Genomic DNA, 27990 nt, shown 5'->3' on the forward strand with positions numbered 1-27990 from the left:
ACAGTCATGGCTTCTTCCAAAGAATTCTGGGAGTGCGTTAACGATCCTCAAGTTGCACTGCTGGAGCTACAATTCCCAGAGTGGGCTAGCAAGGGATCCCTCTTCACAAAGAACTCTAGGGATCCTGTTGATGACAACAACAACAAAAACGGCCCACAGGCTTTTAGTTATAATATCCAGTATGTGTAGTGGCGCCCACCTTGTTGAATGCCCTCCCATCAGATGTCAAGGAGATGAGCTGTTATATATTTTTCAAGAGACATCTGAAGGTTTTTTAAGGTTAAATGTTTTTCCAGGGACGCGGGAGGCGCTGTGGGTTAAACCACAGAGCCTAGGACTTGCCGATCAGAAGGTCGGCGCGACGGGGTGAGCTCCCATTGCTCGGTCCCTGCTCCTGCCAACCTAGCAGTTCGAAAGCACGTCAAAGTGCAAGTAGATAAATAGGTACCACTCTGGCGGGAACGTAAACGGCATTTCCATGCACTGCTCTGGTTCGCCAGAAGCAGCTTAGTCATCCTGGCCACAAGACCTGGAAGCTGTATGCTGGCTCCCTTGGCCAATAAAGCGAGATGACCGCTGCAACCCCAGAGTCGGTCACGACTGGGCCTAATGGTCAGGGGTCCCTTTACCTTTACTTATGTTTTTGCAAATGCTGGAAGCTGTGCAGAGTGGGTACAATTATTATTATTGTTATTATTGTTATTACTACTACTATTATTAGATCAATAAAGCAACCTATTCTTTGCAGGGGGCTCGAGGGGGTGGGTGGGAGAAGAAAAACAGCCACGCAATTTCGATTTCCCTTTTTCCTTTCAGGGAGGCGCGCGGACCGAGCCGAGGCGTCGGAGAAAGTGCTGAGTCACCGCCCCCGGCGCGCCGACGGTCTCCCGCTGCGCTCGCTTCCCTCCTCCTAGCCACACACACGGGCGCGCGCCTCGCCTCGCCTCCCTCCCTGCGCCCGCCCGCCGGGGACAGAGGGCGCGCGCGCAGATTGCACGCACGCAAACGCCCAGGCGCGCGCGCGCACCGAGAGCAGCCTCCTTCCCCTTCCCCCTGATCACGTGCCCCACTGCTGCCGGGACGGTCACCAGCACCACCCCCTCCCTGCATCTACACACACACACAACACACACAGAGCCGCGCAGCTGGCCTCTCTCGCTCCGTCCGCAGCCGGCACAGGCGCTTCCCCTCCAGGAGCCTCGCGGGGAAAGAGGCGCGGCGGGGAGGAAGAGAGAAGTAGCAGCCGCAGCCGCCGATCTCCTGTTTCTCCACCGGCGGGGGATCCTTCTCATTCCTGCCGCCGCCGCCTGGAGGTAGCTTTTCTCCTTGGCGCTGCCCCGGCCGGCTCTCCCCTCTCCCTTTCCCCGCCGCGCGCCCTTGCGCCGCTCCCCCCCCCCCCGGGGAGGCGCCATGGGGCTCCTGTCGCAGGGCTCCCCTCTGAGCTGGGAGAAGACGCAGCGCCACGCGGAGCACGTGCGCAAACACGGCATCCTGCAGTTCCTGCACATCTACCGGGCGGTGGGCGAGAGGCACAAGGACGTGCTCAAGTGGGGCGACGAGGTGAGTGGGGGCCGAGGAGAGGGAGCTGGAGGCCGGATCCAAGAAGCTGCTTTCCTTCCTCTCCTCTCCTTCCTTCTTTCTTTTTTTTCTTTTCTTCCGTCCACCCACCATGGCGCGCTTTTGCTGCTGCTGCTTGCTGCTTCAACTTCAACACAACAGCCTTGGCAGGTAGGCCGCTGGCCGCCCTGCCCTCGCCTAGCACCCTGCACGGTACACATGTTGCATGGGGGGCGAGTCGACGGGGTTTGCTCCTGAAAGGGAAAGTTTGGGGTTGTTTTGGTGTTATTGTTGATATTTGTTAAATTTGTTTGCTGCCCTTGGATCAGTTCAGGACATGAAAAAGCACCTCATACCGGTACATAATACGGTGGTACCTCGGGTTAAGTACTTAATTCGTTCCGGAGGTTTTTTCCTAACCTGAAACTGTTCTTAACCTGAAGCACCACTTTAGCTAATGGGGCCTCACGCTGCCGCCACGCCGCCGGAGCGTGATTTCTGTCCTCATCCTGAAGCAAAGTTCTTAACCCGAGGTGCTATTTCTGGGCTAGCGGAATCTGTAACCTGAAGCGTATGTAACCCAAAGTACCACTGTAAAAAGAAAAGCAAACCAATAACACACACACACACACACGTGGGTTCCCTTGCACCCCCAATTCTGCTCGTTTACACTCAGCCGAGAACATTTATAGCAGTGTGAAACCTGTGTCACCTTGGAAAGCCACAAGCGCTTCCGATTTAAAGCTTGTGTCTCTCTCAGTCGGTTTCAGAAGTGGTTTAAAAGGCTTGTATAGCATCCCTTATGAAAATGCCCTTTAGCTTCCCTCATGTATGTAACAGATTGTGCCTGGGTCTTCCCACATTGTGACTATTCAGTAGGCATGGTGCTTGTTTACTAATTAATGGGTTTGTATATGCTAGTCCTATCAGAAGGGCCAATAGGTGGTTGTAAGTGTGAATCCGTTCATTTACACCAGTGCCTATTATCCCGAGTTAAAATGATTGAAGTAGTGTGTGCCTATATTTGCTACAGCAGTTAATACCACCAGCGTTATGAATGAGGTGAGGTGGGGAAAGAGATAAAGACAGGTTTCCCTACACTTTTCACTATCTTGGGTCATTTCATGTTTCTGTTATCAAAATGCAAACAAAAATGGTTTGGGGCGGCAGTAGAAAGAGTTTTCAATATTATGATTTCCAGAATTTTGTTCATTAACCTTTTCTAGAAATTGAGTGAGTGTAACCGATATACCTCTTCCAAAGTGTATGATGTCAAAGCTGAAGCTTTCTGTGCTCTTGTGTTTTGGCACTCTTTGAGTAATGCTGGAAGTTCAGGCAGCAGAAACGAAAGTTATGTCATGAGGAGTTGCACAGCATTACTAGTTTATTCTTTGGATCTGCCTTAAGATAGTTCTACTGTACATTGAAGCACCACCGTATACATAATGTTCAGAATGTAGATGAATGTCATATGTAAACCAAACCTTTATACACACTGGGCTGGACTGGGCATGGATTTCACTTCCATCTTTGGGATGCTTCAATGTGGTCGCCCCAAGTACAGCTTCTTAGTTGCTGGCCCAGAGGATGCTGGACTCTATCAGCAGCAGCAGTTCTTGAAAATTGTCCTTGAAACAATGTTGAATGATGGCACGTAAATTGTGTAAGAGAAATAAATACAATGACCTAATAATGAGTGGCAGGTTTTGTATATTATAAATCCTTAAATAGCCTTGAAGTGAAAGTGAAGGGTGGAAAAGCGTTATACTTGAGATACAGAAGTGTGAAATGCATAGCTTGCAAAGGTTACTGTAGGCCAGGGTGATTTAGCAGACAACTGAGCAAGGATTTGCATTTTGTGCACCTCGAGGTGCACAAAAGTGTGCTTCATTGAGCCCAGCACATTTCTAATATGAATTTGTCAGGTGCTCTTAGACACAACAAACTTGAGTGTTTGCTCTGCCAACTCGGTTGCAAAATAAGTTGCAAGAATTTGAACACCAAAGACACAAGTCGATTGTGCCTAAGAGGTGCCCCCCCCCCCAAATAATAATATTCATTGTGCTTCTTCTCTACTGCATCTGGTAGGTTGGGCTGGTTGAGAACATTATGACACTTTTCATCCTCAGAGGTTCCAACCTGTTTTTTTTTTTTTTTTTTCATTTGCAAGCTAACGTGAGTATTTGTATCTGAGGAAGGTAGAAGAAAATGTTCAATGTGAGACAAGTTTTAATCTTTGCAGCCTACTTCGTATTGGGCACTTTGGCAGATAGATGTTGTTTATGAAAGGCATCACCCTGCAGTTTTTAAAAGGTAAAGGTAGCCCTGCCCGTACGGGCCAGTCGTAACCGACTCTGGGGTTGCGTGCTCATCTCGCTTAAGAGGCCGGGAGCCAGCACTGTCTGAAGACACTTCCGGGTCACGTGGCCAGCGTGACGAAGCTGCTCTGGTGAACCAGCACCAGCGCAGCGCACGGAAACGCCGTTTACCTTCCCGCTATAAAGCGGTACCTATTTATCTACTTGCACTTAGGGGTGCTTTCGAACTGCTAGGTGGGCAGGAGCTGGGACCGAACGACGGGAGCTCACCCCGCCGCAGGGATTTGAACCGCCGACCATACGATCGGCAAGTCCTAGGCACTGAGGTTTTACCCACAGCGCCACCCGCATCCCTTGCAGTTCTTACGAGCGTGCTAAAGAATTTAAATTAATGGGAGGAATTGCCATGCAACTTTATAACAGACATTCCTGTGATAATTGCTCCACACACTGTGGATTTCATAAAGCATCTCCAGACTTGCGCTGCCTAGGGCCATGGTATCTTATAAAAATTGAAGATGATTGCCCATAGAAAGCTGTTATGTTGAAAAACATTCAAGACTCGTTTGTTAATTGTTTTTTATATATTGAAAAAAATCAAACTAATGTAGCATGTTCCTAAGTGGAGGATGAGATATTTACAAGTAATTTAACTCACCAGAAAGGAAGGTGGAGCTAATATTTAGGAGCTACTTTTGGCCTCTCCCATCTTCACTTGATGCTTGTGTAAAAGACTTTTATAAGAATATCCTAGGTTTGCTTCATTCTTAGTCTTAATTTTCATGAAGATTAGGAACATCTTATATTGAGTGAGACCATTGGTTCATCCAGCCCAGTATTACATTTGACAGCCGCTTTCAAGGGTTTTAGACTGAAGGGTTTCTCCCCCCCAGTCCTACCTGAAGATGCCGAGATTCAACCTATTAAATGCAAAGCATTTTCTCTACAACTGAGCGTTGGCCATCACCCAAAATCTAACACCCAAGACCACAGAATTACATGGTTTCTTGAAGCTTATCTTGTATACTAATGAGCCGCATCCCTATTAAAAGTTGAAAAGTTACATATCATATCGTTATCTACACTGCATACAGTGTATGTATATGTTATGTAGACTCTTAACATGTCTCATCAGGGGAAAGACAGCTATTCGACACTATCAAAGTAAAAGTTTAATCTTGTCAGGTTTTATTTATTAACCAACCAGAAGAAACAGATCTTCGTTTGGTTAAATCTGTGAATCTGCTTGACAACAAACCATATTTGTTATTCTTGTTTTCTCTTGGTGGTTTGTAAACTCTGTATTTTGTTAACGTTTACAATTGTAGAACAGTATTGTTTAATTTAGCATGGGGGGGTCTGTTGTGCACTACATATTAATGCTGTGTCCAGCACACACTAAATTGTGTGTTAAAAGTTGAATCATAGAATTGTGGAGTTGAAGGGGCCACTAGTGCCATCAAGTTCAATCCCTTGCATCGTTCTGCACTAGGCTCTGTTCTTTCCAGACTTATACTACACACTTTTTTTACTTAGAAGTAAGATCCATTATTTTAAAAATAACAGGTACCCTAAGGCCAACTTTAATTTGTAGAACTGTAAGTCTGAAAAAGAAACAAACACACATCTCTGCCATAGTTGAGCACGTCAAATCCTACTGACTTCAGTAAGAGTTTTTGCCTCTGGGCTAATTTGGTTCTGGAGCGGCACTTCAAATGAGTCACAACTTTTCAAAATTAATTTAAAGGTTCTTACACTTTCTTCTGATTCTGGAAAAAGGCAGCTAACTTGAAGCTTTATGTTATATGCATTTATTTAAAGAAGTGTTTGCTTTTAAACATTATGCATGGTGTTTTGTAACCTGCCCGTCACCAAGTGATCCCAAATTAGGAGTACATACATCACGAAAATAATACTAAAATGCAGTACACATATACAAATCTTTAAACTAATAATTAGAAAAATGTGCATCCCTGTTTTATGGAAGCAGGTGAATAAATAATTTCAAATTAAGTGACTTATAAGAGTAAACTTCCCCTGACAGTATTAAAATACAAGTTTTATGAAAAGGGTTAAGGACAGCAATTAATGTTCTGTTCTCCAAGTAAAGATATGCGGACAACATCTTTCCGTAATGTTGTCTATGCCTTACATTTTCCTTTTCCAAATTTAGAAACATTTTCTTGAAATCTTACGTCAAGCTTAGAAAAGAAAGTATAATTTTACAAATGCTGATTTGATTTTTTTTTTTTTACATACTTACATTTTCTATTGCTTTTGAATAACAACTAATTATATTCCTCCTTCTCCCTTGGTCTGAATGTAAACATTTACTTCTCCTGTATCACTTTTACTTCCGTCGGAGGTGTTTGTTTACTGAAAGAAAGGACCTCAGACAACTGAAAGAAGAGGATAATGAGACATTTGTTCTTCTGCCTTGGAGAAGTTATTTCATATTATTCTACCTTGGTGCAAAGAAAGGGGTTTCGGCTCCTCCTCATGACACCCTGCCTGGGAGCATCCTTCCAGTCTGCAAACTCAGGCTGTGTGGAGGTTCCCATTTACTCTGCGTCCAGTCATCTCCTGCCACTAATTTGTGAAGCCATGTAGGCACAATATTAGTCACAATTCAGAGTTATCCCTTAGTTTCTTGAGTAATGCTGCATTTGGATTCATTTCCCCCAAAACCAGTTTTGATCTGATTTCAAAACAGATGCCATATGCGAACACCTCCTCTCTTGCCCACTGGTGTGGACAGGCAGCAGGAGATGTGGAACACACATGAAACTGTTCTGGTGTGGACAGCGATGTGCAGATGTGATACGAAACAGCAGTAAACAACCTTTGCTGTTCTAATACAGTAACGTGCGCACAGTCTTCGGTTGTGTGGTAAACATGCTTCATTGCCCACTCCTTTGGCCAAGGGAAGGGAGAAACATGACTGTATTTCTCCACAAAGAAGCTTTTGTTCTTCTCATGGTTATTTGCCAGCCTATGGAAGAGCCCTAATGAGTCCCCATTAAATAAGAGTTCTGCGGCATGGGTGTTTGGTGGGTTTGAGCCCAAGAGACACAAATCTGCAGGCTTTGATGTTCATGCATATCTGTGTGTGTTTAGGTGCTTCCTCTGAGCAAGGGGGAAATGCTCTCAACAGGCGGTGAGAAGCCCATGATGTACTTTCTCTTCACAGAAGAGAGCAGGAAACCTCTCTGTGTTTCTCCCTTTTGATCACACCCAAAACTGTATTACGAACAGACCTCCTAAAACTTCAGAAAAGATTGTCGTACTTTTCAGTGTATAAGATGCCCCCATGTATAAGACATTTTTTGGATTCCAAATAGAGAAAATGGGGGGAGATTGCCCAGAGTTGTTGACCTTTTTTGGGGGGGTTGCCGAAAATCACTCACCCGCAGGAACGCAACAGCCAATCGCACACACATCGGCAAAGACACCAATCGTCTGCACGCTCGCCAAGCACAAGCACCAATCGCCCACCTAATCGCCGCAGCAGCCAATAGCCAGTGGACCTTTCGGCACCCACCAATCGTCTGTAAATATGCCACGGACAATATCCTTCTCGCAGCAGCCACCAATCGCCCATCCCACCTCTCCACTATCCGTGTATAAAACAACCCCAAGTTTTTAGCACAGTATTTTAAGAAAATAACCTAGTGTACATGGATTTTATTTTTTTACATTTGAAAAATAGCAGCACATGCCATTTGGCTCCAAAGTTTTAGACAGTCATACCTCGGGTTACAGATGCTTCAGGTTGTGTTTTTTCAGGTTACGGACCCGTGGAAACCCGGAAGTATTGGAACAGGTTACTTCCGGGTTTCGGCAGCCGCGCATGCACAGAAGCACCGAATCGCAACCCACACGTGTGCAGACGCGCCGCTGCGGGTTGCGAACGTGCATCCCGCATGGATCATGTTCACAATCCGAGAGTCCACTGTATCTCGGTTTCTAACCCTGATCACAGTGTGCTATGGAAATCCTGGTGGACTATTACACTCCCTGTTCTTCTTTCAAAACTCATTGTGACAAAGCTTACATAATGCAAGAACTTCCAAAACATCATTCTGTTCTCAGTTGGTATCCTACAGCATTCACACATTTGAAGCTCAATCTTATGACTCTTGACTCAGAAACAAGTAGCACTGAAATCTCTGCAAAGTCTCTAGGATCACAGCCTTAGACCAAGGACTTAATAACCTGATTGTTATTAAGGATTTTGCAGCCTTTGCTTTCTGTTAGTTAGTTGGTTGGAGTAACAAGCTTTAGGTGCCGGGCTTTATTTTATACCTGCAATTGTGTGTCTAATATTGTTCTGGACGGAATAAATACATATATGCAGATGACTGGAAAAATAATGTTAATGCGTGCAACCAATTTCCACACGTCTCTAATATTATTCCCCTACCCACCCACTCCCCCCAAAATAAAAGTCACTAAGTTTGTTCCCTAAACACAGCTTTGGCAGAATCTGGTAGCCTTACCAGCGGACTCAACAAACACAAAAATATAGCCAAACAGTATTTAGGAGTTCAGTCTCTTACTACCACAGTTGCCATGCATAGAGCTTAGAGGTGGAGATGAAGATGCAGGGAGTTTGGAAAGCTTAGTGTACAGTTAGTTATCAAGGATTCCTATTTTAGAAAGGTGTATTGTGTTTTCAGTTGGACAAAGCAGTACTTCGTACTGAATTTGCCACAGGGATGCCACTGATACCACTAGCAGGTATTTTCCCATCCCTGCTGTGACACATAGAAACAGACTGGACAATCAAGTGCCATGGCTTGGTGAGTTTCTATGCCTGTGATCTGTCACTGAAACTTACTGTAGGATTACATCTACTCACTGTGGCTGGGAAGAGGCAAATGTACACTGTACTGGTGCAGTCATTCTTTAACAGATGCCTCTATCACAGCTTGCTTGGGTCACATAATGCCTGAGATTCCTCGCTTGTCAGAATTTTTCTAAAATGCAGATTCCTTGAATTAGACGTTTTAGGTTATTTCCCCAGTATTTCTCCTTTCTGCATTGTGTATATTTGTGTCTACAGTCAGTAGCTCATGGATAGTGACTAAATCCCATTTGGCTGAGAATATGTTTCAAATTAAAACCTCAGTTTAGGACTTCAATGTTAGTAAATTGAATCACATATTTGTAAATTGAATCACATGTTTGAAAAGTGAAGTAGGAAGAGGCCTCCCCCCCCTTCGTGAATTCACAAGGGAAAACAAATTGAAGCATAATAGAATTCTACAAAAGCACACATAAACAGTCCAGTTAAGAATCCCTTTTGTGTATTATGGGTTCAACCATAATAAACATCACTTTTTAAAAAATTGTCTGTTTTTATAGTATTGCCTTGCTTTGCGGTACACTGTTCAAAGAAAAGCACACTTTGTTCTCTATAATCTATCACATTTTTTCCCTTTAGTTGTGTACAAAATACTGTAATCTCTAGGTTTAGTTCTCTATAGTAAATCTAAACCCCGCTTCCTGGTTTGTGGTATGTGTTGCACATCCTTTAGTTATGTTAGACCACATGACACAGATTAGGGCACATTGCTCTGGTACAAATAGAGGGGAAATGGCTAACAGAAATACCTATGGCCCATACAGAATTGCTTGTACAGTGGTACCTTGGGTTTCAGACGCTTCAGGTTACAAACTCCGCTAACCAGGAATTATTTGCTCCAGGTTGAGAACTTTGCCCCAGGACAAGAACGGAAATCGTGCGCCAGTGGCATGGTGGCAGCAGGAGGCCCCGTTAGCAAAAGCACGCCTCAGGTTAAGAACGGTTTCAGGTTAAGAACGGACCTCTGGAATGAATTAAGTTCTTAACCCGAGGTACCACTGTACTACCATGCAATATATAGATTCATGTATGCATATTTACAGTTGTGTGTCTCACACCAGTAAAAGCACATCAGGCATTGAAATGAGTCTTTTCCCTTAGCCGTGTGATTATGTAACAGGCTAGTGCATCTATGAGGAAGCAACTCTTAGGCTTTTTCTGGTGTGTTTTTGAAAGAAACAATAATCTGAAAGGAATAGCATTAGTGCCAAATTGAATTTTCACAAATAAGGGAATGGAAGACAGCAGATTAGTTCCCCAGGGAGGGAAATTCTCATGGGTGGATCCCCCCTGCCCCCCCCCCCCCCGATTGAAAACATCTTGAGGATCCTGAAAAACTACAGTGACATCTGCTGAGTATTGTCGCTTGTGGCTTTAGGGATTTGCAGGTTTGTAATCTTATTTGTGATAATGAAAGTTCAATAAAACACCTGAGATTCCTACCTACAGAGCATTGCCTTGAACCCGTCAATGTGTTTACAAATGATGGCTAGCCTGCCGTATTCATCTAGTGTGCTAAATGTTGTGTGTTCGTGTTTTTGCACATAAGGTGGAATACATGTTGGTAGTATTTGACCATAAAAACAAGAGAGCGCAGCTGTCCCTAACTGGAGGAGACGTTCTTCATACTTTGCAAGAAAAAGGAGAAAGAGTAAACCCAAAGTAAGTAGCAACTGTCCTTAGAATTGGTCCACTTATTTCCTGAAATTCAGGTGATTTTCTAAGTCAGTATCCAAGCGGTGAGCAGAACGTGGTTTGTATGTTATTTGCCACGTGGCAACTAGCGTTTATCAAAGTGGTCAGCTTTGATACAGGTTGTCATTTTGCATGCCAGAATACTGTTAATGCTGATGTCTCTGAGCAGTATTTCTCAGTTCGGATGATTGGGACTCCCAATAGGCTGGTTTCACCGCCTGTCAGCCAGGAAGACAGGGGACATGTGACACACAGCAATGTGGCCCTCCAAATGTTTGTCACATGCTTCTGGGTCTGGGTAAAGGTAAAGGGACCCCTGACCTTTAGGTCCAGTTGTGACCAACTCTGGGGTTGCGGCGCTCATCTCGCTTTATTGGCTGAGGGAGCCGGCGTACAGCTTCCGGGTCATATGGCCAGCATGACTAAGCCGCTTCTGGCGAACCAAAGCAGTGCACGGAAACACCGTTTACCTTCTACTTGCACTTTGACGTGCTTTTGAACTGCTAGGTTGGCAGGAGCAGGGACCGAGCAACAGGAGCTCACTCCGTCGCGGGGATTCGAACCACCGACCTTCTGATCGGCACGTCCTAGGCTCTGTGGTTTAACCCACAGCGCCACCCGCGTCCCTCCCTGGGTCTGGGTAGCAGGAGTTAAACCCAGAATATTAGAGACATCTCAGCCCATGTAGAAAGAACCCTCACAGCAGCATTCAAAATTCGCCAGGCACATTTTGCACCTGGCTATCGGCTACTTGCGACCCGGATGCACCATCTCTAGGTGCATGCCTGGGGATGCTTGTATCTTCACTGTTTTCACACACTAACAACACATCCTGTAGAATCCTATCCATGATATTTTATCTGCACAGTCTGAATGGATTTCAGGAACCAAAAAGTTGTATTGAAAAATACGACTTTCAAGCCACCTGGCCCCAAATGGCAACTAGGCATTCCGTTTTGGCAACCATAACCCTGGTTTAAGGAGCCATTTGGTGCCCAGCTTAGATATCTGCTTCATGGTAGGTGGCCAAAATTCTCTTTCTCATAAAGATGATGGTCTTATAAACCTAAAGTAGACTTAGTCCACTGTGAGCAAACTGATCCAGCTGAGCAGGTTCATAAGTCTATGGAAGAAAACACATGATTCCAAGCTAAGCATTCATTCTTATATTCGCCCTTTATACCTGACTTCATTTAGCAATGTTTTCTTTCGAAATGTTTAAAGAATTTTTTGTTTTGTTAACTTTGCTTGTGTTAAATATGTGTTCTGCAGTTGACCTCCCTTGTAATGTTTTACTTTGAAATCTTTTAAGATAATATTTAAGTTGCCTGTTAATTTATGTTGGCTTTGACTGTATGCTTTATATTTGACTTTCTTCAGTAAAGTTTTATTTTGGATTGTTTTATTTGATGATTCAAATGTGCTGTAAATGGCTTTGAGTTATTTTAAAAATATAAAGCGGTATAGAGATGATGATGTTGATGATGATAGACTTACAGCAGTGGTGGCCAAACTTGGCCCTCCAGCTGTTTTTGGACTACAACTCCCATCATCACTAGCTAACAGGACCAGTGGTCATGGATGATGGGAATTGTAGTCCCAAAACAGCTGGAGGGACAAGTTTGGCCACCACTGACCTACAGTCACAGTTGTATGCTGTCCTTGCTGTTGGTCAAAAAGATTTCAAATGCACCATTGCTTCCTTCACAGCCATCCAACTCTGTGGAGGCCAGAATATGGAAGCTATATGATTGAGGGGACCCCTGGACAACCCTATGGAGGGACAATGTCTGAATTTAACACTGTGCAAGACAACATGAGAAAGCGACGCCTGGAGGCTGCTTCTGTACTGAAACAAAACGAAGCTGTTTGCACTGTGACATCATTTCCAAGGTTTGTCTCCATCCTTCTAATATGGGCTGAAACAGCGTTAATCATGCTGCCCACCAGGGCTGAGTGTGCCTTGCCACCTGGTGAGAGATTCACAGCAGCCTGAGAAGCCCAGGAATAGCAGGCATTCCTCCTGCTTTTTCTGTCCTCCTCCACGGTTTCTTGCAAGCCTGGAAAGCCATGGCCTCTTCCTCCCAACTCTGCACAGAAGGAGGATGTCTTATAGCTGGTGACTTATCTAACAGGGCTTTCGTCAAGCCCTCTATCTGCTTCCTAATCTGGAGATTAGTGTATTTATACAGTGTACCCGTAACTATTTCCACTTCTGTCCATGTGAGAAAGTTGTGCCCAACCCCGAAGTATTTTGTCTTTACGTTACTTTCCTTTTCGTTTTGTTCTGACGTGTTTGTAGTAATTTCCAGCTTTTATATGTTTTTGACTATTTTTAAAAGCCTTTCATGGTTTGCTTTGAAATGTGTAGACTGGGCTGCCCAGGATTTACGATACCAGAGTGTGTGCCTACCCCTGTTGAGACAGGAGCCTCCAAGTCTCTCTTCTTCCCGGACGAAGCCATTAACAAACACCCTAGGTTTAGGTGAGTACATTTCAGAACGAAGAGAGTTGTCCTTTCTCTCTGGATGTGCAAATCGTAGAATAGCATTTCCCTTTGGGGTGGAAAGCAAAACTTAACCGGAGGGTGTAGTGCTTTTGAAAACAAGCTGCGTACTGCCCTCCTTCTGGGTGCACACCAGAACTTCTTTTTCCTGTGTGCCCCCTAAAACTGTTCTGGAGCTTTTTTTCTGAATTGCTTTTTTCTGAATACCACCTGAATAAAGTGTACACTCATTGATACTTATAAACTCCTTCAGGTTTAAATTTCTTTGCTCAGTAGTATACTGTATTTTTCACTCTATAAGACGCACCAGACCATAAGACGCACCTAGTTTTTGGAGGAGGAAAACAAGAAAAAAAATATTCTGAATCTCAGAAGCCAGAACAGCAAGTGGGATCTCTGTGCAGCCTCTTGCTGTTCTGGCTTCTGGGATAGCTGCACAGCCTGCATTCGCTCCATAAGACGCACACACATTTCCCCTTACTTTTTAGGAGGGAAAAAGTGAGTCTTATAGAGCAAAAAATACGGTATGTAGAATATGTATATGTTGACTGTGGCCAGCTTCTGGTACAGTTTTATTGACATCTGATGAACGTTCCTTACATTAGGAGCAGGTAGTTGAGACTTGCACACCCCTTTCTCCTCAGAGGAATTTCTCTATTTATAAACTGGTTGAGGCTGTGCAGAGGTGTGTGTGCGTGTGGTGTGAAGACCCTGACGGCTTGCTGCCTCCTGGCAACTGCTGCAGCAGCAGAACATTAGATTATAGTTGAAGATAAATAAATTCTGCTCCCCCGGCTTTCTCGTACAGCTTTCTGTCATAGTTGTAGCAGAATAACAATGACTACTTGCTACTTTGCCAAACCTTTATATTAGGCATCACAAATATAGTCCGTCATAAAACATCCATATCTAAAATTTTAAAATATATACAAATAAACAGCCATGTAAAAATATGTCATAACGAGGATTTCCATGGGAGTTTCTTCCCGCTAAATAGTGCCATTCACTACTCTGAGAGATACTGTTGATAAAAATTTGCAGTTACTTCCAGGTTAATGTCAGACAGATAGAATCTGATATTTTCATTGTGCCGTGATGTTAGACTACCCAAAAAAAGGGGGAAGCACATGTTTGTGTAGTTGGTTGTACCATGGACAGTAGAAAAGAATATGTTCTGCTGTGTCCAGCACATTCAAAAAAACATCCGCAATGTCTATAGTTTCTGGGGATGTTTAAACAACTGCCCTTGACAAAAGTTGAGGGGAAAGCGTTCAGTCGGGCTAATTTTGAAATGTAAGTGACCCTGTTATCTGTTGTATTTAAACCATAGAACTTGGGGGAGCAAATTGTATTTACAGCTAACTCAATATTTTGTTTTTCAATGTCCCTTAATCTGATTGTAATATTACAATAATTGTACTGCTCACTTGAATTATACAAGAGTTCCAAGTCAATACCAATAGATCTGATTTTTCTATGTAAGAGTTGGAACCATCTGGATTTATAAGAGTCCTTAAATAAGTCAGAAATCAGACTCGAAGGCTGGAAATCGAAATTGCAACGCAACCAGTATTTTATAGTGCTAGCCCACACCCAATATTCCATCGTGTGTATACCTAGTTCTACACACATCGTCTCATACTTGATTGAACTTGGGAGCCCCAGGATATGTCTCAAGAAACTTGAGCGTTTCTTATCTAAATCACTATTGTATGCTTGTACAGTGGTACCTCAGGTTAAGTACTTAATTCGTTCTGGAGGTCCGTACTTAACCTGAAACTGTTATTAACCTGAAGCACCACTTTAGCTAATGGGGCCTCCTGCTGCTGCCACGCTGCCAGAGCACGATTTCTGTTCTCATCCTGAAGCAAAGTACTTAACCCGAGGTAATATTTCTGGGTTAGCAGAGTCTGTAACCTGAAGCGTATGTAACCTGAGGTACCACTGTATCTGTATTGGGATCCCAAATAGTTGCTGGGACACCACTTTAGCTTGAAAAATTTGAATAACGGTTGGTATAAATTTGTTACCTTTCTGAAAATAAAAGCAAGCTATATATAGTAGCAGAATATAACATTTCTGCTTCAGAGGATTCTTCATCCAGGGAGTCCTCTGAAGCAGCAGTGCTGTTCTGATACAAACCTAGCCGAGTAGGAAGATGGTCCGCAAAGGAAAATCCAGAAAAAAATAAAAATTAAAAGTTTACACCTAAGTTTAAAAAATAAAATAACATTTTGCTAATCGCTAAAAAGGGTGCGGCTGTTGTTTGTTGAGATGGCATTTCAGCAGGTTCCTTTTCCGTTTTAGTACTTTAACAAGAAACATTCGACACAGAAGAGGAGAAAAAGTAGTGATAAACGTACCAAGTAAGTGGGCAAATAATTTGCTTTTCAAAAAGGGAAGTAGGACCATTAGCAACGGGTTTAACTTTTTGTCACCCTGTCTAATGCAGTATTTAAAGACAAGAATACTCCGTCGCCGTTCATAGAAACATTCCCTAATGATGATGGTGAAGGAGCAAGAGCAGTCAAGCCTGACCATGTCTACATGGATGCCATGGGGTTTGGAATGGGCAACTGCTGCCTTCAGGTAAACTCGCGGAGACAAATGCTTTAGCAAATATATATATTTTTGCTAGTGCTTTTAAGCAATATTAACTTCCATATTAAAGCCTGCAGCTCCTGCTTACATAAAGTGATTGTATAGCCTACTGGCTAGCCATCCCTAGGAGGAAAGTGAGCAAGGAACTGCTTGGGAGACCATACTGGGATTTCCCATTACAATTGCGTCTTCATATCTGCATGAAGGGGTTGGTTGCAGTTGGTTAAAATAGTGCAAGTGACCATAGGCTTTTGCAGCTTTGGTGTCAGGGGGAAGTTGGTTCTACAGCTTGCTAAAGTGACCGTGCATATTTTATTTCTTTTGGTTTAATAGCGGTTGGCTTGATATCATCCTACAGGTAACATTCCAGGCTTGCAGCATCTCTGAAGCAAGATACCTTTATGATCAGCTAGCGACCATCTGTCCCATCGTGGTGAGTGAGTGGTAGAATTTATTCCGCCAAACATTATATAATTCATAAAGAAAATCAACATAAAGAAGGTCAAGTAAGTGTGTGTGTGTGTGTGTGCAGGTCAAGTGAAATTGTGTATAACTGAAACCCATTGAAAAATCCTGCAAATGCCCCACTCTGCCCTTTTAGTGACGTTTCAGTGATATCTTTGTGGGGTCACTTCAGGGTTCGGCACGATGCACATATGCACGGCCACACACATATTGAACGTGTGTGTGTGTGTGTGTGTGTCCACATTCTATTGAGTAGAACAACCTTTGAGTTTCAGGTTATATTGGCCTTAACGGTCATATCTCTTAATTAGATTTTTGTCATAAGTAAGGATAATTTTTGTTTTCAAACAAGATATTACAAAAAGTTAATGGCTTCCACCTAGCTTGTAAGTGGTGTCACTGCTGCGCTTACCAAAGAAGTTCAGGTAAAATAAGAGTTTGAAAAATCCTATTTTACTTTCACAGCATTTGTGAAACCGGCACTTAAAGTTGAACTCTTTGGTGCCTCCTCACTGTGGAAACAAAACGATATAAGGAAAGTGGCGCTGTTTTAGGAAGTGGTAAGGGAAGACTGGTGGTGAATGGCAGTAGTCAACAACGAAATTATGTATGAATTATTATTTTAGTAGATCATGCTTTATCTTGTGGTCTGTGTTAATTATTATAACGCATTTCGTATATTTTATAAATTTTATTTGTAAGGGGAAAAATCAGCAAGAGAGGCAGGGCAACAGAATATTTGTTGCAAAGGCCCATGTACCCCATAAGATCCAACCCTAACCTTATGGTGTTCAAATGCACAGGGCTCTACACAGGTTTTCTGAATACTACCAACTTGGGGGCACTTTGCAAGAACTGATGGAGGATGAGAACACAGGGGTTCAGAGAAGTGGTCCAACCACCCTAGAATGAGATTTGCAGAGCAATTGGTGCGCGATGTGTTGCGTTATGCCAATAAAATGCTCTCTTTGGAACTGGGTATGCTTGCACAACTTGCTTGCCTGGGGATAAAAAAAGCCCTGTCCTGATAGGTGAAGTCTTTTTGCCAACTGATGGGCAACACCGAACGAAACCCAGTTGTCATTTTTTAAAAAATAGAATAAGGTATTCCTCATAGGACTCCCTCTGTATATGCTTCTGAGAGCCAGTGTGGTGTAGTGGTTAAGAGCGGTAGTCTCGTAATCTGGGGAACCGGTTTCGCATCTCCGCTCCTCCACATGCAGCTGCTGGGTGACCTTGGGCCAGTCACACTTCTCTGAAGTCTCTCAGCCCCACTCACCTCACAGAGTGTTTGTTATGGGGGAGGAAGGGAAAGGAGAATGTTAGCTGCTTTGAGACTCCTGAAGGGGAGTGAAAGGCGGGATATCAAATCCAAACTCTTCTCTTCTTCTTCTTCCTGGAACATAAATATGCAGCTGTAGTACACTGAATGAGATAGTGCATGCTAGATTAGGAAGAGGGAGACTATATTAGAGAATGCTAACCGAAGTTCCACATTATATGTGTTTTATTAGCCAAAAATGTGCTGCTATTCAGTAAGATACAGCTCTTGTAAGAGTTCTCTGGTTGAAGGCAAGTTGGGGCGGGGGGGACGTGCCTTGTGTTTCGGAACGAAACATCTTTAGATTTAAATGGCGATACATTAGCAGCTTTCTGTACTTCCCGACGCTTTTCTTTTAGATGGCATTAAGTGCGGCAGCTCCCTTCTACAGAGGCTACGTGACAGATATCGATTGCCGTTGGGGAGTGATATCTGCCTCCGTAGACGACAGAACGAGGGAGGAGAGGGGATTGGAGGTAAGTGCACACAAGGACCTGAGCGATAATAATAACAGCCTGTGTAGCAAATGCTTCTGCAGTATGTATTAAGAGTTTGCGTTGCCTTGGGGCAAAGGCCAGGGCAAAACGTGAGAAGTTTTTTGGGCTTGCTGGAGATCTCTGTAAAGGAGCATGAGTCAAAGCGGGGACCTCTAAAGTGCTTTGTGGTGCCTTAGCTGTCCAGGCACTTTAAAAAAAGGGCTACAGGCACTCAGGAAAATGACCATAATCCACTCTGGATTGGGCTGTACAGTAGTACCTTGAGTTACAGACACTTCAGGTTACAGACTCCGCTAACCCAGAAATACAGACTCCGCTAACCCAGAAATTGTACCTCGGGTTCAGGATGAGAACAGAAATCATGCAGTGGCGGCAGCGGGAGGCCTCATTAGCTAAAGTGGTGCTTCAGGTTAAGAACAGTTTCAGGTTAAGAACAGACCTCCAGAACGAATTAAGTTCTTAACCCGAGGTACGTGTGCATGTGTGTGTGTGTGTTTATCATCCCTTTTAGCAAAAAAAACCAAAGCAAAAAACACTCAATGCCATTTTTTAGCTTTCTGTTAGTGAAGGGGAAGGAATGATTGGACCCCTTGAACTGGGTCTTCCAAGTCAATTTGGGCTGCTTTATGAAGCACCAAATTGGGATTCAACCCAAATGGCACGGTCAGTGCGCATTCCTAGTATATAGCCTTAGTTACAAAATGGTTGTTTTTAAAAATTCATTTAAAATCAAGTTTTAAATTGAATACAGATTTGGCTAGTTAACAAAGGTTTCACGTGGGTTTTTTGTTTTTTTAAAAAAACTCTTTTGGCACAGGAATGGGGAGCTTGTGGACCTGCACACCTTGTTGGACTACAACTCCCATCATCCCTGACCTGTTATGATGCTGGCTGACGACTGCTCCCAGCAGTTTTCCATAGATACTAAATAGGGTTTGTAATAAAGTAGTGCAGCCAGTTTCTACGCTCTGAAACCACCCCCTTGAAACCAAACCACGGTTTAGGATAATGCTGTTGTTGATGGTTCAAGAGCCGATGAGAGATCAAGCAGAATTAACAGGGTTGCGCTCCTGTTGTCTTGATAAAAGTCATCCATTGACAAAGGTCCAGATCACAAGCAGTAACCAAGGTTTGTTCTTGTGGGTTGCTTGGTAGAAACACCATGAGCATTGGTTCAGACAACAAAACATGCCAGACTGGGGACTGTTTCCTCTTTGTGGCGCAGCAGTGAGTGGGGAAAGAGGGGGAATTTTTAAATAGCATACACCAACTCAGTGCTTGTTCACGTGAAATCATTGTTTGTTGTTTAGTGTGGCGTGAACTGGGCCTGCTTTTGGTATCTATTGCCAGGTAACATTTATAATTACTAGATATGGTTACTATCACTAGATTCCCACCCCCCCCCCTTCTTCTTAAATTACACAGCCGTTGAAGAACAACCGCTACAGAATCAATAAATCCAGATACGATTCCATAGACAGTTATCTCTCTGAATGTGGTGAAAAATACAATGACATTGATTTGACGGTAGATAAAGAAATCTACGAGCAGTTAGTAAAGGAAGGTAAGTTTATTTGAAACTGTGTGACAGTGACGTTTATGTTGATTTCTGTCTTAACAATACATAATCTGTAAGAAGGGCTTCTTGTGATGAATTTTGCAGTAGCTGTGCTTGAAATACCATGGCGCGTAAAGTAGGATACTTATTAAGGAATTTTCTGAAGAGCACACCTCATCTAGAAAAATTTTGTTCTTAAGTAGTAGGAAATAATGGATTAGCAACAAATAGCAACACTACAAGCCACAAACCATAATTCCCTTTATATTCGCAAAAGCTCATAGGTTTATGGTGATTATTCCACTTCTCAAATAATTCTTAGTGAAGCAACTGCAGGCAAATATGAATTCACCTAGTTATCATATTTGACAGGCCAGTTTTCTTCTTAATATTGAAAAGTGTCCCAATTTCTTGATTTTTTTTATAGGCATTGACCATCTGTTGGCCCAACACATTGCTCATTTATTTATCCGTGATCCTTTGACTCTGTTCGAAGAGAAAATACATCTGGATGATGCAAATGAATCTGACCACTTTGAGGTTGTATCTTATACTAGTGTCCTAATAGTAAAAGCTGTATTTTTTTCTGCTTAGTGTACTGTGGACTGCTGTAGAGCATGCAACATGCAACTACATTCAGATAAGCCAAGTGATTTGCAGTAGTTTGTGGTCCATGGGCATTTCTTAAATTACAAGTGTATCCATGTTGGAGACATAGAATAGACTTCGTTGCCCATTGTCTAAATTTAAATAATCAGATATCAGCAGAAGCGCAGAGTGAACCAAAAATATCTAAACGTACGGGTAAGCATTCAGAGCAAAAGTCAGTATTGACTTGGAAAGACTCCTATAACTCATCTGGCACAGTGCAAAAAGCAAGTGAAAGGACAGACAAAGTGTGCTCTCACTGGAACCAGCATCCTGTCTGAAGAGCTGCATCAAACTCTACTGAAGAAACAATAGTTTAAAACGACAGAAATGTGCTCACAATCTTAGCTTCAAATTATTGCTCTTTTGTTGGGGTAGAATAAAAGCCACATGGTGTGCTAGTTAGAATTTTAGACTAGAACCGGGGAGGCCTGCGTTCAAATCATGACGCTCACTGTGTGGCAAAAACAGTTTAATTACCACTCTTGAAGCTGTTAGAGGTCATAGCCTTAATGTGTATTTATTGTCTCTTGCAGAATATTCAGTCAACAAACTGGCAGACAATGAGATTCAAACCACCGCCTCCGAATTCAGACATTGGATGGAGGGTTGAGTTCAGGCCAATGGAGGTAAGTAAGAAGGATGTTTCATAGATAGTACTGTTAAACCACAAAGCCTAGGGCTTGCCGATCAGAAGGTCGGTGGTTCGAATCCCCGCGACGGGGTGAGTTCTTGTTGCTCGGTCCCTGCTCCTGCCAACCTAGCAGTTCGAAAGCACAAAGTAGAGGTAGATAAACCTTCCAATGGGAAGGTAAATGGCGTTTCCGTGCACTGCTCTGGTTCGCCAGAAGCAGCTTAGTCATGCTGGCCACATGATCCGGAAAAACTTTCTGCGGACAAACACTGGCTCCCTCGGCCAGTAAAGTGAGATGGGCGCCGCAACCCCAGAGTCGTCCACGACTGGACCTAACAGTCACAGGTCCCTGCAAATGAAAACTTTACAGTCCAAAGCATAGAGTTTGAAGGGGTTGTAGCTGTCTATTCACATCTGTCATGTATGTCTTTTTAAAGAAACATCCACGGTTTTGATAAGGTGTGCAGTTCAGCTTCACTCTGATCAGTGGTGATTCTTGCCGCTTGATTTCACTGCCTGGTGTGTTCCACCCAGTCTCTGTCCAAACACAAGTAATAGGTATGGACATCTTAAAATCATGAAGGACAACTGCTTTTATATCATGGCTTAATTTCCCCCCCAGAATATAATCCACAAATGTTAGCTTCTGGGTATAGAAAATAAAAGTGAGTGCGTGTGTCACTACTTGGCTAACGCTACAGTAATGGAGACTGTTAGTCCTGGGAAGAAATTGTGTGCTGAGGGGAAGCTCTGATCTATAAATCACTTTCCAGCTTCTAACTGGAATTTCCTTCACTCTGGGGCAGAGGCCCCATGTTTGCTTGAATGCAAGATTCCCCCCCACCCTGCAAGGTAGAATCCACTTAATCTAATGGGTTGAATCCTTGCAGGCTCAGGGATATTCTGTGCCCGAGAAAGTATGGGGTGCCTACTGTTTTTGCTCCATTGTGGAAGAGGGCACAAGCCCAAAGGCCATTCCCAGTCTCCTCACTGTTGTGTGAGTTTCAGAGCAACAGAGCAAAAAAGATTTCAGACTGTGAACTTGCTGCTCAACCATGTTAGTGGTTCTTCTGGCACACCTGTCCGTCTTATATTCGGTGATTTCTCAATCCCTAGGTCCAGTTAACAGACTTTGAAAATTCTGCCTACGTTGTGTTTGTAGTGTTGCTGACTCGAGTCATTCTCTCCTACAAACTGGATTTTCTCATTCCTTTGTCCAAGGTAAGAGGAGCATTTTCTTCCTCAGTCTAATGTATTCAAACCGTGAAAACATTTCCTATTCTCACCTAAGGTGAGAATTGACTTAAAATACACATGCTCCCCTTTGTATGTATTACAACTTTTTGCAATTTTTTTAAAAAATTGCTTTTGTTAGTTTTTTAAAAATTCTGTTCATGGTTTGGAATCCAAGGTTACGTCAACGGAAGGCAGCTCACACAACTGAATTTTCTCCATTCTCAAAAGGCTTCTCTGGAGTGTGCCTTGCAAATGGCATAGGCTGTGCTTGAAGAGGGATCCCTTGAGAATAGGGAATTGCCTAAATGTGTATGGAGGCACTCTGTTGGCACAGTGGTCCTCTCTCCAGTTCTGCGACTATAGTTGCAGAAGTAGGGTTCCACTCCAAAGTATAGTTCTGTTAGCTTTCCTAATATTCTGATTTTGTGGTTTTCAGAGACCCTTGCCCAAATCAACTTCTTTGCTAAAAAACCCCCATGTCTTGCAGAAAATTTTAGGCTGTGTTGTAGGATGTGCACTTGGCCTGGAAAGATGCCTAATACTTCCTGGAATCTGTAGTTTCCTGTAATAGTTTTGCAAACCTCGCTTGACAGGGTGAGCACTGGGAACGTAGGAAGCCACGTTACGACCAGGTGGAACGTTTCTCTGTCTAGTCCAGTATTGTCTGCACTCACTGGCAAGATCCCAAGCAGAAGTCTTTATCCTTTTAACAGGAGATGCTGCGAACTGAACCTGGTGCTAACAAAGCACGTCAACCCATTTTGCATTGAACTTCCCACAAGAAATCAGACTTTCAAACTGAGCACTCTGGTTCCGTGTGAATGTTAAGCTGTGAAAAGGGGAAATGTCTCTCTGTGTGTGATGTCTAGTTGCTTTCTATATATTTAAACTAGTATGTAAGTGAACAACTCAAAGCCGTCTCAAATTGCTAAATTCCTCCCTATGGTTGTGTAGATGAATAAACAAATGTGTGCCCAGAATAGCTTATGAGGTGGCAACCATTTTTCATCGTAGTTGCTGTCGGAGGAACTGCAGTTGTGACCAAGTAGATGGTTTGCTGATTCACCCTGAAGTTTTTCCCAAGTGCCACTTGTGTAAATGATCGCGTTTAGGAAGCCAGATGTGTAAGCCAACCCTATGAAATGCAGTTTCCAAGACTCTCAGACCTAGACTGAACATTTCCCTTGCTACCACCATCTAGTATATAACCTTTCTCCCCCACGTCTCCATTCGCTAGGTGGATGAGAACATGAAAGTAGCTCAGAAACGGGATGCTGTTCGGCAAGGCATGTTTTATTTCAGAAAAGACATTTGTAAAGGTAGGCTCCTGTCTGTGTGTCTGTCTGTCTGTCTGTTTGCTGGTTGGCTTTATTAGACACTTGAAGTATATACGATGACCAGTGATTAAGTTAATTCTATGAGAAATTTAGTTTTAGAAAACTGTTACAATGATATACACTGAAATTCAGCCAGGGGGATTTGAGGAAGTCACTTAACAATGTTACTAAGATTGGATTAAGTACAATTAAGAGGTTTGTTGGTTTGTTTGTTTAAAAATTTTGGAAAATCAATTAAAGGGGGGGGGGAATGAAGTATATATGATGAGCATGAATCTAATGGTTTTCTCTAGCTGTTCTGTGTTCTCTTTCCTCCCCCCCCCCCCGAAATGTGTCTTCGTCTGAAAAGGTGGCAATGCTGTAGTGGACGGATGTGGGCCAGCTCAAAATGGTACAGAGACAGATTCTGAAGAGTATACCTTAATGAGCATAGATACAATAATCAATGGAAAGGTGAGGACGGCTTCTAGATTTTAAACATGGCGGAAGCTTCATATTAAGATCCATAAACAGACTGCAGGGAAGTGTAGAAGCTTTCTCTTGTCTCTCCTAGTCTTGTCTCTCCTTTGATGCTCTGCTCCTTGGTCCAGCAACTTCCAGTCAGCCCAGTACCCACCCTCAGGGAGTTTTCAATCTTGGTGTATGAATAGGGATGGGATGGAGGGCCTTAACTTCCTTAACTGTCTCTGGATTGGGCAGGGGTAGGCTTCAGTAATGCTGTGGGCCTAAAGCATTCAGGCAGGTGTCTCGGATTTGGGACTCCTGAGTTCAGAAGATTAAGGGTGCTGCTTAACAGACATATGTAGATTGGGCAAAGCCCCATCTAGTTCAGCATTCTGTTTACACAGCGACCAACCAAATACCTTCGGGATATGGCAGTGTAGTTTTGTTAATTCGTTTTGAAATTTATATCCCACCTTTCTGCTGAGAATCTCATGGTGGCATACATGGGAACTCCCCATTTTATCACTAGAAACAACCCTGAGAGGCAGGTTAGGTTGAGGCAGTGACTGGCCCAAGGTCACCCAGATCTTAACTGGCTGAGTTGCCTGTCTTTCGTTTTGTCTTGGCCTCTTGCCCTCTAAGATGTCATTGGACTACAACTCCCATTATTCCATTGGCCATGTCTGCTGGGACAGAAGGGAGCTGGAAGGCCAGGACAGGTCAAGTTTATGGGGTCTCGAACTAAATTTTCTTAGACTGTTAAGACAGGTTGAGAATCCCTTGGAAGAGGAAACCTTGGGTTTGAAGTATTCAACTAAAAGGAAAAACCTTTTATTTCAATTATGATCTGCCTCTTGCAGGAAGGAGTATTTCCTGGATTAATTCCAATTTTGAACTCTTACCTTGAAAATATGGAAGTGGATGTAGATACAAGGTGCAGCATTCTAAACTACCTGAAACTCATTAAAAAGAGAGCATCAGGTAAGGAAACGCTCTTGGCATCACCAGCGATACAGGTTTTTGGAAGTATTTGAATCAGAAAGCTTTTAATGTCCTAAGTAGAATAGTACATGATGCAGCCTGCTTTGGTTTTAATTTAAATTTACTTTATATGACCTTCTCTTTTGCCAACTCCTTTTATCACATGCATGTCTATTTATTTGCAGCGGCCTAAAAGTTAACTACAACTCTGACTGCAAATCACCTTTCCATTTTATCCAATTGTTTTTGCTAAATAGTTCCCCCCCCCCCATAGAAGCAAAACCTTCAGAAATTTAAAAACTCTGTAGAAAAACAGGAATGCAAAAAAATGTTTTTGTGGATGATGATAGGGAATGATGATAGAGAAACTTGATAGAACTTGTTTTATTTACAATGTGGTTTGAGATGTACAGTCGTACCTCGGAAGTCAAACGCCTTGCGAGTTGAACGTTGTGGCTCACGAACGCCACAAACCCGGAAGTGAGTGTTCTGGTTTGTGAGTGTTCTTTGGAACCCAAACATCCGACACAGGTTCCGCAGCTTCCTGCAGCCAATTGGAAGCTGCACCTTGGTTCCGGAATGGATTCTGTTCGACTTCCAAGGTGTGACTGTATCTGAAATTGGTGTTTTACTATTGAAACCCAATGAGTGCTTTACCTGTATTCCTTGCGTTGGATATGCAGATGGTTTGAGACAGCACCTTGGAGCTTGTATTCAGTTATAAAATGGCCTTGCAAAGTAAGTTACCTCTTAAAACAGAAAGCAAAGGGATGGGTATATATTCTCACAGTAGATAAGAAAATGTGAATTTGTGTGATGTTTTCTTCTCCCCCAGGAGAATTAATGACAGCCGCTCGATGGATGCGAGAGTTCGTCGCGAACCACCCAGCATACAAACATGACAGTGTGATTACCGAAGAGATTAATTACAGCCTGATTTGGAAATGCTACCAAATCGCCGAAGAGCAAGTTGAATGCCCTGAACTGCTTGGTAACAAAGTAAAATACAGCGGAAATAAAACCAGCACTTTTTGATGAAAGGTTTTAATCCATTGGGGGGGAGCGGGCATTCTCTGCTAAAGCACTAGCTATATTTACTGGTGTGAATACCTGCAGTTTCATAGTGTAAAGACCAAAAATGGTTCTACTGCACTATTAAGATGGGCCAATCTGCCTAATATTCTCTTAAAACTTCCTACGATAGGTGTATTCTTATATTTAAGGTTTATACTGTGTACATGTAAATAGTAAAATATTTTTTTGATTTAACATCAATGTATTTTAATAACATTATACTGAAAGTCATTGTGAACCAGCTTGTAACTTTTTATATGCTTATTCTGGAAGAAAAAAGAAAAAGTCCATGTTCTCAAACAGCTTTGCAAAGGTACTGTATGGGTACTTGTATATTATCAGCATTCCAGACCTTGAATGTTTACTCTGACTTTTGTTACCTGGGATGCACTGAATCTACTGTACTTAGAAAAGAAAAGAAATCAGAACCCGATTCACATCGATATATCTTCCCGTTCTGCCAAGAGAAGAGATAACAGCAGTGCCGATCCTTCTGCCATGGAAGGCGGAATCAGTAGATATTAATTCTACTATTGTAAATGAAATACGGCAAATCTAAAATTCTCCCTCCTTTATTCACTTTGGGTATAAATCAGTATGTTCCTATACTAAGAGTGCTCTTGCCCTTTTTGCAAAACTCTTGACACCTTCAGTTAAATGGGAACGTGTCACTGATGTGTTGCTTCCTAATAGACAGAGAATTTTTTAAGTTCCTTCGAAATCACTTGTTGCAGAGGAGTAATTAGTAACTGGCACACGCCTCCTCTGTGGGTGAAGGCAACATGACCCTAGTAAGGATAACAGAAGTTACCATAACTCCAGTATGTTCTTACTTCGCTATTTTCTGGCTCAGTTCATGCAGTGGTGGCTTGTAACCTGATGGTCAGACTCAATCAGCAGACTGGGGAAAGAAGCAATTTTTTGGTGATTTCTCTCCCCCCCCCCTTGCTCCAGAAGGTCCCTTCAATAGATTGTGGGGGATGGAGCTGTACAGGGCAAGGGGGGAGGGAATCAACAGTTGTACACCTCCATTTTGCTGCTGCAGTCTTTCCACCTCGTGTATTTTCCCAGGGCATAAGATCAGGAGCCATGATGGAGCGTCAAGCAAGTACCTTACCCCATTCTTCAGCTCCACTATACTTGCAAGCAGCTCACTGCATACCTGGAGAGACCCCAATCGCACATTTATTCGCTCTTTTAAAAGCTTGAAAGGAAAACAAGAGCTTCAGTTCTGTCTTAAAGTCTAGACTTGGATGCGGCAAAAAAAAATAAGAGGATATTAAATTGCAGCAAACAGATTGCAAGATAAGGTTTTCTCTCTCTTGGTGACGCAGTTAAACGTGCCCGACATTTCTTATAACCTGCATCCTCTTTAGTATATAACTAATGATTTCAAGAAGAATCATGAAATGCACTAATATATCTGTGAGTCAGGAACCTCTGAAACATAAAGGAATTGTATAGAATTTAAAACTAAAGACAATGGCTGTGATTTGTACATAATAATAACCTGAGATTTAGAGGGAAAGAAGAGGCTTTAATATTAGCTGCTTAAAGTAAGACTACAGTAAGTCACTTTTACTGTATGATAGGTTATGAAATACTTAATAACAAGCGTATATAAATATCCTAAGGTGTAGTGACTTACAAAGAGTCCGTGGGGAAAAACTGCAGTAAAACTGCGTTGATAACCATATGCCTGCTGAGAGATTAGAACTCATTTGGTGTTCATAAGTGTGCATTAGGAAGTGCTTGTATCAGGTTGCAGCTGAGGGGGCAAAGGCTCACTCATCTGTGGAATGAACAGAAATTTGCAATATATGGTGGATGTCTGAGTGTAAATCTAATTCATAGACATATTTTCCACAGAAGTTGAAAGCAAATAAAGATTTTTTAAAAGAACCTAAACCGTGTTGTCTGTTTCCTTCTTGCACCCTTCTGCCGTTGGCTTAGCAGCTGCACTGCCACCACTGCTGAGGAAAAGTGAGCTGCTCCTATACGAAGTTACAGTTCGGCTTCTTTGAGCATCCATGGAAACTTGAAATGTCATTATTATTATTATTATTACTACTACTACTATGTTTGTTTTGTTTGTTTCTACCCTGCCCATCTGGCTGGGTTTCCCCAGCCACGCTGGGTGGCTCCCAACAGAATATTAACACGATAAAACATCAAACATTAAAAACTTCCCTAAACAGGGCTGCCTTCAGATGTCTTCTAAAAGTCAGATAGTTATCTGACGGGAGGGCGT

General features: G+C 42.9%; 1 protein-coding gene across 1 annotated transcript; it reads left to right on the forward strand.

The window, feature by feature from the left end:
- The first annotated feature begins 1055 nt into the window (after positions 1-1055).
- GCLC (glutamate-cysteine ligase catalytic subunit) lies at positions 1056-27641 on the forward strand. Its single transcript, XM_083431661.1, has 16 exons — positions 1056-1560; positions 10292-10404; positions 12148-12330; positions 12809-12922; positions 15251-15309; positions 15396-15532; positions 15903-15977; positions 17690-17806; positions 19253-19391; positions 19813-19925; positions 20570-20662; positions 21784-21888; positions 23141-23222; positions 23590-23693; positions 24545-24665; positions 25501-27641. Exons 1-16 carry the CDS (start codon positions 1411-1413, stop codon positions 25698-25700), a joined length of 1905 nt encoding a protein of 634 aa, XP_083287787.1. The 5' UTR covers positions 1056-1410; the 3' UTR covers positions 25701-27641.
- The last annotated feature ends 349 nt before the right edge of the window (positions 27642-27990 follow it).

The sequence above is a fragment of the Podarcis tiliguerta genome (assembly GCF_965153285.1).
Source record: "Podarcis tiliguerta genome assembly, chromosome: 3".
Lineage (NCBI taxonomy): Eukaryota > Metazoa > Chordata > Lepidosauria > Squamata > Lacertidae > Podarcis > Podarcis tiliguerta.